The 10884-nt window shown below is 41.0% G+C and overlaps 1 protein-coding gene across 2 annotated transcripts in view; it reads right to left on the bottom strand.

Moving 5' to 3' along the window:
* Nucleotides 1-410: 410 nt before the first annotated feature.
* Nucleotides 411-10884, bottom strand: part of immp2l (inner mitochondrial membrane peptidase subunit 2) — a 29545-nt gene continuing 19071 nt past the window's right edge. For both annotated transcript variants that reach the window (XM_085780637.1, XM_085780638.1), the window contains exons 2-3: nt 9116-9267; nt 411-527 (exon numbers count right to left, since the gene is read on the bottom strand). In XM_085780637.1, coding sequence (XP_085636763.1) covers nt 420-527; nt 9116-9250 — 243 coding nt within the window. In that variant the 5' untranslated portion in view covers nt 9251-9267 and the 3' untranslated portion in view covers nt 411-419. The remainder of the gene's footprint in view (nt 528-9115; nt 9268-10884) is intronic.

Raw genomic sequence — 10884 nt, 5'->3', positions numbered from 1 at the left:
ACTCAGCATTTATGTTTCAGTTCAACACGACTCAGTGTTCATGTTTCAACTCTACATGACTCAGCGTTCCCGTTTCAGTTCAACACGACTCAGCATTCATGTTTCAGCTTAATGTGACTCAGCGTTTATGATTCAGCTCAACACGACTCAGCGTTCATGTTTCAGTTCAACACGATTCAGCGTTTATGTTTAAGCTCAACATGACTCAGCATTCATGTTTCAGCTCTCAACACGACTCAGCGTTTATATTCCAGTTCAACATGACTCAGCGTTTTACAGTTAACATGATTCATGTTTGATTCTTCAACAGTTCATGTAGTTTGTCAGTGTCAGTGTTGAACCGCGTCACATGACTTACCTGCTGCTGATTCCATTAATGTGTTATGTGTGTGCGTGTGTATTGTTGTTGTTTTCGTTACTCACATGACGGAGACGATGTCGCCTCGTCGGACCTGGTAGTTCCTCACGCTCCATCGGTTCAGGAGGACGATGTCACTGTCCGACCTCCCCTCTGGGTTCAGGAAGGGCTGCACACACACACACACACACACACAAAAACATTGAACATGGTGATTTAATACAGAGAACAGAGTTCAATCTGAGGTTTTAACGTCAAATTCGGAAATGTTCAACTTTAGGGGAAAACTACAGAACTACAAACATGGCGGCGCCCAGAGGTTTCACATTTAAAACATCACCAACACTTTTCTTCTGCAGCGTTCAGTCTCCGTGCTGCTGTTATTAATCAGTATATTATATAATTTACATTTCTCACATTCACTGCTCAGTTACTCAGCTTAATTATTTCATTTTTCGTAATGTTTTTTTAATTAATTTTGCATCATTATTATGCTTTTTAATTTGTCTTTCACTACACAGATTTTTTGGGAGGAAAGAAGGAAGGGAAAAGGGAAGGAAACATAGATGGAGGGAGGGAACAGATTTGTTCAAGGAAGGAATTAGACAGAAGGAAGTAGGGAAAGAAAAGAAGGAAAGAAAGATGGAGGGAGGAGGGAACAGATCAGGTCAATTGGATCAAAAGAGGAAGGAAGAAGAAGTAAGGACGAAGGGAAGGAAGGAAGGAAAGAAGGAAGGAAGGAAGGAAGGAAGGAAGGAAGGAAGGAAGGAAGGAAGGAAGGAAGGAAGGAAGGAAGGATGGATGGATGGAGGAAGGGAACAAATTGGGTCAATTTGGCCCAGAAGGACAACAGGAAGGTTAAGGTTGAGTTGACATTGCCAAGCTCAACCTTTCAACTCCATTAGGCTATATCATTAACAATTGTTTAGGGAAAAACTAATAATAATAATGTTGAAAAGTATTATAATCTCTTTTTTCTTTTTTTCTCAAAACTCAGACGACCCAAAGTTCACCGAGCTCAGATAATCAGTCTGCAGCTTCATTCAGCAAATAAACTGAACTGAAGCTCCATTCACATTATGAATCAAACATTGTTATCTAGTTTCCAGATTTAACAGATAATTTAATCATTTATTGTTTTATTATTCAACTATTTTCAGCTCATTTCCTGCAGAGAGAGAGAGTCTAAACTAAAGGAGGACGTTTCTCCTGCAGCTCCTCTCTTTACCAAACCCACAACGACGACTGTGAATTATGGCGCCGCCTTAACGAGGTCCCTTATGGTTATTACAGCAGTGTCCCTAAATTTATGTGCCGCTGATTTATGGCTGGTAAAACGCTGCACATTGCACCTTTAGGGACAGTTTCTGCAGAGTTAACTCTCCTCACAGTGGAGATGAAATAGTGCCACAGGTTTGTGCAGGTTCACAGCAGCAGCAGCAGCAGCAGCAGCTCGCTGTGATTTAACACGCTGATATAAGAGCTGCTGCTTTCTGCTCCAGTTAAACCCGAGAACAACCGTTCACGCTGCTCCGATGGCAGCGACTCGGAGCTCACATCCACATTAAAGGGATGGTAGCATTTTTTTAAAGTGGGGTTTAGGGATGTCACGATTACAGATTTTCTTGGATTACAGTCAGAGAAATAATCACGGTATTACGATTATCATGATTATTATGCATCAATTCATTTAATTATTAATGTGTAAAATCAAATATAGTCAAAATATAATTACATTACTAATTATTTCCACAAAGTATCTATTAAAATATGACCAATTATTAAGGTGTTTGAAATATATAAGTCATTAATTGTCATCTATACCAAATGTTTAAGTTAATTTAAATATTTGTTTTATTATTACAAATGACACTGACTATAGCATTTAAATTCCTACCAATTCAATGTTACGTATGGACCAGTATCTGTGCATTTACCTTTACTTTGGTGCACATACCAATACGGTTCATACATAATCTTTTTTTGAAAAGTGACGGTATTTAGTAACCTTTACGATCAATTAATTGTGGCGTTTAATACCACGATTAATTGTGAAAACAAGTAATTGTGACATCCCTAGTGGGGTTGTATGATCTACAAATAGCCCCTAAGTACTTTAATTGCAGTAGAAGACTCTCTGCACTCCTCCCGTTAGCAACGCCAGCCCATAATAGCCCTGCCCAGAGATTTACAACATACAGTGTTGTGAATGGACCCAAAGAAACGGCCTATTTTCACGGCCTAAAAGAGGTTTTACCTGAAAAAAAAAAATACACAGTTCCATTGTTCACTATAATATAATTTTTTCCAGCCCTTCAAAGTGCAGGAAAAACACAGTTTTTATTTGGACCGAACCAACTGCTGATCGGCGGGCGCTAACCCTGGGCGGAGGGATACGTGAGTTGGTTAGGTCCAAATAAAAACTGTGTTTTTCCTGCACTTTGAGGGGCTGGAAAAAATTATATTATAGTGAACAGTGGAACTAGGGGTGGGTATTGCCAAGGACCTCACGATACGATACGCATCACGATACTTGAGTCACGATACGATACAATATTGCGATATCCAAATTTTGCGATATATTGCGATATAGTTAACTGAAAAATGTAAAAGGCATTATGCATCTTAAAATCCGAGTTGTATGTAAATCAGATGATAGTGATAATTTATGGGACAAACTGAGTCAAAACAATGTAATTGAAATGATCCATGCCATTTTATACAAGTGCAAGTTACAACAACATATTTGCATGAACAACACACTGTCTGAGGCAGCAGCACAGTGACACCTCGCGGAGCAGAGGTGCGGAAGTCGTACTGGATTTACGTCTGAAACATGATTTATTATTTGAAAAAAAAAAAAAAAAAATTGTAAGTTTTTATTTTTTTAAAATGTATTTTGAATTTTGTTTTTATTTTATTAAAAAATTTTTTTCGATATTTAAATATTGAATATCGATATCGTATCGCGATATATTGCCATATCGATATTTTTGCCCACCCCTAAATGCAGGGGTGGAAAGAGTACCAAAAAAATCTACTCAAGTAAAAGTACAGTTACCTTGATGAAATTTTACTCAAGTAAAAGTAAAAGTACTGGTGTAAAAATCTACTCAAGTAAAAGTAAAAAGTAGTTCATTTAAAATTTACTCAGAGTAAAAGTTACTTAGTTACTTTTTTATTTTTTTTTGGGGGGGGGGGGTATAATGGCCAGAGATTGGCCTAACATTCTCCGTGCATGTCTCTGTGTTCCAAAACGTCCCTTCTCCATCGATACACTGGTCTCCATCATCTTTTAGCTCCTGTGGCACCAACTTGATTCTGACCTTCTGACACTGCAGTTGTCCAGAGCCAATCAGATGGACAGTTACAGTTACTGGCACTAAGGTTGTCACGATCATGATCATGATACTAAAATTTTCAACTCAATATCGATATTAAGGAAAATATTCGATACTCAATACCATTTTCAATACGGATAAAAAAAGAAAAGAAAAATCTCTCTCTCCCTCTTTCACTCACACACACCTGTTTTTTTTACTGTCTTTCCTGTCTGCTCTCAAGGAGGAGGAGGAGGAGGAGGAGGAGGGGGGGGGGAGTTACTGTAGGTTCTCTCTCTCTTGCCTCTTTACTGTAACTGCTCTGAAGCAGTGGGCTGCTTGTCTGTTCCTCTGAGCATGGCCATGGATCTGACTGGGCTCCTACATTTAGCTCAACGGACCGCCGGTCCGGCCTTCAGCCCCGGTGTGTCTGGCACGGTCACCATAAACGTAGCCGAATAGATGGACATGCCTGATAACGTTGTCTTTAATCATTAACGTCAGCTTTTAACCGCTAGCTGTGGCTAATGGCTAATATTAAGACGACAACATAGCGACGAGCCCTGTTATGCACAAACTCACGTAGCGGTGAGGGGGAAAGAGGTGTGTACCTGCCTGCTGCTGTGTGCGTCTGTGAAGGGAGAGAGAGAGAGAGAGAGGCGGCAGCAGCGTAGCTACTTTTGACAACCCACACAGAGTTATATATTTTTTACTTTGTAACTTAAGCTATTTAAAATGTAACTAAGTAAATTTCTTCCAACAATATGTACTCAAGTAAAAGTAAAAGTACTGATTTTAAAAATTACTCAAAAAAGTACAAGTACACAAAAAAGCTACTTAATTACAGTAACTTGAGTAAATGTAACTAGTTACTTTCCACCCCTGCCTAAATGGAACTGTGTATTTTTTTTTTCAGGTAAAACCTCTTTTAGGCCGTGAAAATAGGCCGTTTCTTTGGGTCCATTCACAACACTGTATGTTGTAAATCTCTGGGCAGGACTATTATGGGCTGGCGTTGCTAACAGGAGGAGTGCAGAGAGTCTTCTACTGCAATTAAAGTACTTAGGGGCTATTTGTAGATCATACAACCCCACTTTAAAAAAATGATACTATCCGTTTAATACAGCTTTTTAACCAGCATAGAGACTCAGCTCCTTCCTTATGTTGGTTTCTTTCCCCCTTTTTTTTTTAATCAGTGCTTTGATTTAGAGGGAACTAGTGGTGCATTCAAGGACACTTCAGCTTGTCAGATCTCAGAGTCAGCAGCTGTTCAACAATATTCATATAATCGCTGTGACTGGAGTGAAGTCTGGTTTCTAAGAGACTCACAGAGAATAAACATTTACTTTATTCTTTCAGACATAAACAGAGTCGTCTCAGGTCGACTTCAACGACTCAACACAAATACGACTATAGATTTATTCTTTTATTCCCACAGTGGACTGACAGGAAGTTAAAGGAATAGTTCCCCCTCATGCTGATGAATAAATTAAATCAAAAGAGCCGTGAAACACCAGATTATTGTATTATTGTATGTTTTGCTGTCTGTTTGTTTTATCTATTTTATTGTGTTCTTTCTCTTCAATGTTGTAGTCTATGTGCCTTAGTGTCTCTCTTCCATGTTTTTAGTCCATGTGTTGTGTGTTTGTCTCCCTTGTTTTAAATCCATGTGAACCGTCTACCATCAAATAGGACCACAATGGAAATAAACCTGTGGGCTTTATTGTGTTTTTAATCCTTTTGAACACTTGTCTAATGTTGTTCAATAAAGTTTTCAATCAATCAATCAATCAATCCATACTCCGGAGTAGTTTTTTATTCCTCAAAGTGCATCTGGAGACCCGGGAGGCCGGTTCCTAGTCCAACCAAAACTTTATATGAGAGTAATAGGGCCCGACACAAAAACGTCCATAAAACTACACAAAAACCATTTAATATTCCTCCACACTGCTCGTCCACTGCAATCCAAGTGTCCTGAAGGGAGATAGTCCAGAGTTTACTGGAAACTACCTCATTTAGGACATTTTTACACTCTATAGACTGTTTAGGCTGTAAAAATGTCCTAAATGAGGTAGTTTCCAGTAAACTCTGGACTATCTCCCTTCAGGACACTTGGATTGCAGTGGACGAGCAGTGTGGAGGAATATTAAATGGTTGTTGTGTAGTTTTATGGACGTTTTTGTGTCAGGCCCTATTGACTCTCATATAAAGTTTTGGTTGGACTAGGAACCGGCCTCCCGGGTCTCCAGATGCACTTTGAGGAATAAAAAACTACTCTGGAGTATTCATCAGCATGAGGGGGAGTCAATAATGACTGAATTTCATTTTTTTGGTGAACTATTCCTTTAACTGAGCTGTGGTTTCAGTGGCGGGATGCTAAAAGCTAAGCTAGCTGTTGGCCGCGAATGTTTCGCTAATCAAGTAGCCTATTGATCTTGATTCCAAAAAAATAAACGCCTTTGATTCATTCAACTTTGATCAATATTCAATAACTGGAAATATTAGGAAACTATAGAGCCGCAGGTTGAATTTGACTGAAATTGTCCTTTAAATATCCAGACGCCTTCTTCAGCTCTGAGAACACGAGATAAAAACTAATCAACAGATGAATTGATAAGGAAAAAACACTGATCGGATGCAGCTGGATCACATCTGGACTCGTCAATACCACATCATCGTCACACTGAGCCGATCGATCGACCGCTGAACTTTTCTAATCAAACTCAACAGGAAGTTCATTTCAGGTCGACTCAGAGTTTCACTGATGAAACAACAGCTGCCAGAGAAGGAGGGAAATATAGGCTATCAATGATCAATAATCAATAATCAGTGATCAATAAGGGTTAAGGAAGATGCAGTAAAAGGGTTTAAAGGTTAAAATCTATGAACTGAATCTCCATGAAAAGAGACGGAAACTGAAGAACAAGATTAAAGTTCAGAATCTTTACCTGTAGAAAATCTAATTGATCAGATATTGATTGATTGATTGATTATCAGGTCATCGGCTGCTCTTTCTCTCTCTCTGACATTAATTAAAAACTCACAAAAACAGCTCAAATTCAGAACCTGCCGAGCTCAGGAAACACTGTTTCCATGGCAACAACCCCAAGCACTGCAGAGAGGATGAGACATCGTTTACACACACACACACACACACACACACACACACAGGACACAGGAGAGTGTGTGTGTAAATGATGTCTCATCTGTGAATTCCCCAAATCCAGACCTGCAAGTCTGAGCCTGGACCAGAACCAGAAACAAGGGGCCGGACATTCAAATTGGCCGAGATTGAAATTAAATTCACCTTTTTGCCTAATAATTTATTTGTTTATATTCTATTTTACCTGTAAGCTCATAATTTTCATTTATACATATCTTTGCTGTTTGGTATGACATGAAATGAAAAATCCTGACAGCTGGACTTTCAGATCCTCCCACATGCTGGAGCTTTACACTGCTGACTTGCCCTGTGATTTTCAGCCTAAATATGAAAGGAGGCTGACAGTCGGTTCTGATGATACAAGTCAGTAGTGTTTCTCTTCTATAATACACATTCTACATCTCGCAGGCAACGTTTTTCTACACTGAATGGGTTTGAGTGCGCAAAAGACGCTACATCTGAACGGCCGCCCATGCACACCCAGTTTAACCAAGGTGATGGACAAACTCACCCAGGCAGCTGGCCTCTGCAGACAGGCAGGGAAAACCTGCAGTCCAGCAGCTCCCTAGACTTTCATGCACGGTGCTTCGGGTACCGCGGCATTGCCTTATCCCAGCGCATTGACTTACAGGTGCACACAAACAGAGACCGAGAAATATAATATAATAGCTACTTAACCTAGGCTGTTGCACTCTGTAGTTTGGAACGGCTGCCTTTCCTCCCACCAATTCCTCCAGTTTTTCCCTGTTAAAAGGGTTTTCAATGGAGTTTTTCCTCAGTGGATGTGAGGGTCAAAGGTCAGAGGATGTTGTTATGATGCCGTGTAAAAGCCCTTTGAGACAAACTGTTTGTAAAAACGAGCTACACAAATGAAATGACCTTATTTTTTTTTTAAAAAGACACTCTGTTTGGTTTGGTTCATTATATTTTCTCCGGATGCGTTCGGATGCTCAGATTCTGCTGCTGGAGGAGGTCGTCGGCGCGGCGACCCCGGCGCTCGGCAACACGGATACACAACACGGAGCGGAGAGCAGCAGGAAGGTTTAATATTCAGACTCATTAAAAACAGAGAGCAGGTTGTTGAAGTGAGGATAACCAGATCAGACTGAAGAACACTCTTCTCCTTCTTTCTGCAGGTTGTTCACTTAGAATAAAATAAAAAAGCCACGTGTCTTCTCTCCAACACACCCCGCCAAAATAAAACTCCGCAGCAGGAGGAGGGAGGACGAAGCTCAGGATCTATAATCATCTATAATCACCGATCGATTTCGATTAGTTTGTGTTTGAGCTTCTCACCTGCAGCTGCTGCTATGGGTTTTTTTTGTTTTTTTTTATCCGACGCTCTTATTTTGAAAAGACCCAATAAAAGTTGCTTGGTGTCAGTTTATGTTTTATTTACTGTGATGATGGAGGAAAAAGCTGATTATCAGTTCCTGTATTGATCCTCTGAGACGATCAGCTCAGTCTCACTCTGCTTCTATCTGGTTAAATTGATCTACCTCCCCTCCTCTCCTCTCCTCTTCTATTTTCTCCTTTCCTCTCCTCTCCTCTTCTCTCTTCTTCCCTCCCCTCTCCTCTCCTCTCCTCCCCTCTCCAATCTCCTCCCCTCTTCTCTCCTCTCCTCCTTTCCTCTCCTCTCCTCTCCTCTTCTCTCTTCTTCCCTCCTTCTCCTCCCTTCCCCTCTTCTCTCCTCTCCTCTCTCCTCCTTTCTCCTCTCCTCTCATCTCCTCTCTCCTCACCCCCTTCTCCCCTCTCCTCACTCTCATCTCTCCTCCTCCCCTCTCCTCTCCCCCCTCTTCTCACCTTTCTCCTCCTCTCCCCTCCTTCTCCTCTCCTCTCTCCTACTTTCTCCTCTCCCCTCTCCTCTCCTCTCTCCTCCTCTCCCCTCCTTCTCCTCTCCTCTCTCCTCCTTTCTCGTCTCCTCTCTCCCCCTCTTCTCTCCTCTCTCCTCCTCCTCTCTCCTCTCTCTCCTCCCCCCCTCTTCTCTCCTCTCCTCTCCTCCTCTCTCCCTCTCATCTCCTCTCCTCTCCTCTCCTTCTCCTCTCTCTATGTTTATTTATGTCACTCCTTAATTAATTTTTCATTTCATCCAGGAAGGTTTTTATTTTATTTTACTTTTTCACATTAACATATTTCATCACTATGGAAACCCAGAGAAACTTTAAATGTATTTTCTTAATTAGAAAAATTAAAACTAGAATTTATTTTAAACTCAGCTCTCAGGTTTGAAAAAAAAGAAAACTAAAAATGTATTGGTCGTCGACGGCGTCTCACCTGCATGGACGCTCCCTCCACTCGGGCCACGTAGGCGAAGCGGTCGAGGACGGTGACGGTGACGGGGACGGCCACGAAGAAGCCGCTGACGAACACCTTCAGGTAGCGACGCCCGGCCGTCGCCTGCTGAGCCATCACCTGGACAGGAAGTACTGGAGAAATAAAACAAACAAACAGAGAGGATCAGAGCCAATGGCGGCACAGGAGGATATTTACTAAACAACAGAAACAACTCAGACGTCTCTACTTAAAGGGGAATTACCGTTTTTTTTTTTCATGTCACTATATCGCCGTTTAGACTAATCTGATGTTTGTAAAGTTTATAAAACCAATGATTGGACAAACATTACTATTTACGTGTGCACATTTTTGTAATTAGTCATGGTTATCATAGATTAGCCGGGCTAACGGTTAGCTACCTGTTTAACTTTAATAACTCAGTGACTCAATAAACGGTCCATGAAAAAATATTTTCTCCAGCGGATATCTGAGTTCCAACATGACTGAGCTAACTGGAGTAGTTTCATGTCGTGTCCCACAACGGGAGGGTTTTAACAGCTGACGTCCTGCTGTTAGCTTAGCTACCGCCGTTAGCTTTGCTACTGCCGTTAGCTTAGCTACCGTTAGCTGTCCCTGTCAGCTGCAGCCACTGATGCTTTCTAGACACCGTGATTCCCCCAAACTGAATAAATACAACACATAGCAACACAAAACACACACACAGAAATAGTAATGTTTCTTCAATCATTTCAGATTTGTCTAAACGGTGATAGGGCGTGAAAAATATGATATATATAGCTAAACTCTTGTTCGTTACTATTGATCTCATTCACATTACGTGCTGCTTTTCTACCCGGAAGTAGAATGTAAACAACAAGGAGATTCGGTCTATAATGGAGTCTACAGGGCAGCAGAATGCAGCCTCTAAATAACACATTATCTGCAGAGAAACTCCTTCATTTCACCAATATTTAGTTATGATAGGCTAGTGCCTCCATTATACGGATATACGCGGCTCTCGACTGGAGCTCATTTCATCACAACCACTTGTAATAACACCAAGGTTATCTGGGGGAGGAAATGATCAGATTTTATGCTAGAAATAAGGTCCAGATTGTAAAAAAAAAAAAACGGCAATTATCCTTTAAGGACCTTTTCACGACCTCGGTGTCGTATCTTAAACTCTGAGCTCAGAGTTCACGTCTCCTCTGATAAATTAACTTCAACTCTGAAACTCTGCGTCTGATCTGTGAAAACATTGTCACCGCTTAATTCTGTGTGGATGAAACAGACTTTCATCTTATATCTGCAGGTGGGCGGATGCTCAGCAGCTGGAGACGTAAAGAGTTGGAGGTGAAACATTTCAAAGTGTTTTTTTCTAGGCTCATGAACCAGGAGGTGGAGATCATGGTCCAGAGATGGAAGAAAGAAAGAGAGAAACACCGAGGTGTCGTTGTTGTCGTCACACCTGAGGTTCAGTTCACTCTCAGTTCACTTTGTTTCACAGGCAGAAAAACTATGAATAAACCAAAAAAAAGGCAAAAAGTTACGAAACCACAGAGTTGGTAAAGAACTCACAGAGACGATCCTTCAACAAGACAAAGATCTAAAACCCAGAGAAGGTTTTGAGAAGAACTGAACCAGAGTTTAAGACTTGAAGAGGGTTCAAAGATGTCGGACCAAACAATCTGAAACCAACAGAAGCTGCTCGGTAGAAGGAGAACACTGAGAAGAACGACGGTCCTGAAGGCATCGCAGAAGCTTTCATG

This window comes from Trachurus japonicus, chromosome 6 (assembly GCF_045865225.1).
Source record: "Trachurus japonicus isolate A0001 chromosome 6, Traja_1.0".
NCBI classification, from domain to species: Eukaryota; Metazoa; Chordata; class Actinopteri; order Carangiformes; family Carangidae; genus Trachurus; species Trachurus japonicus.
Note: the sequence above shows the minus strand (reverse complement) of the source record. Positions and strands in the feature narration are given on the sequence as shown.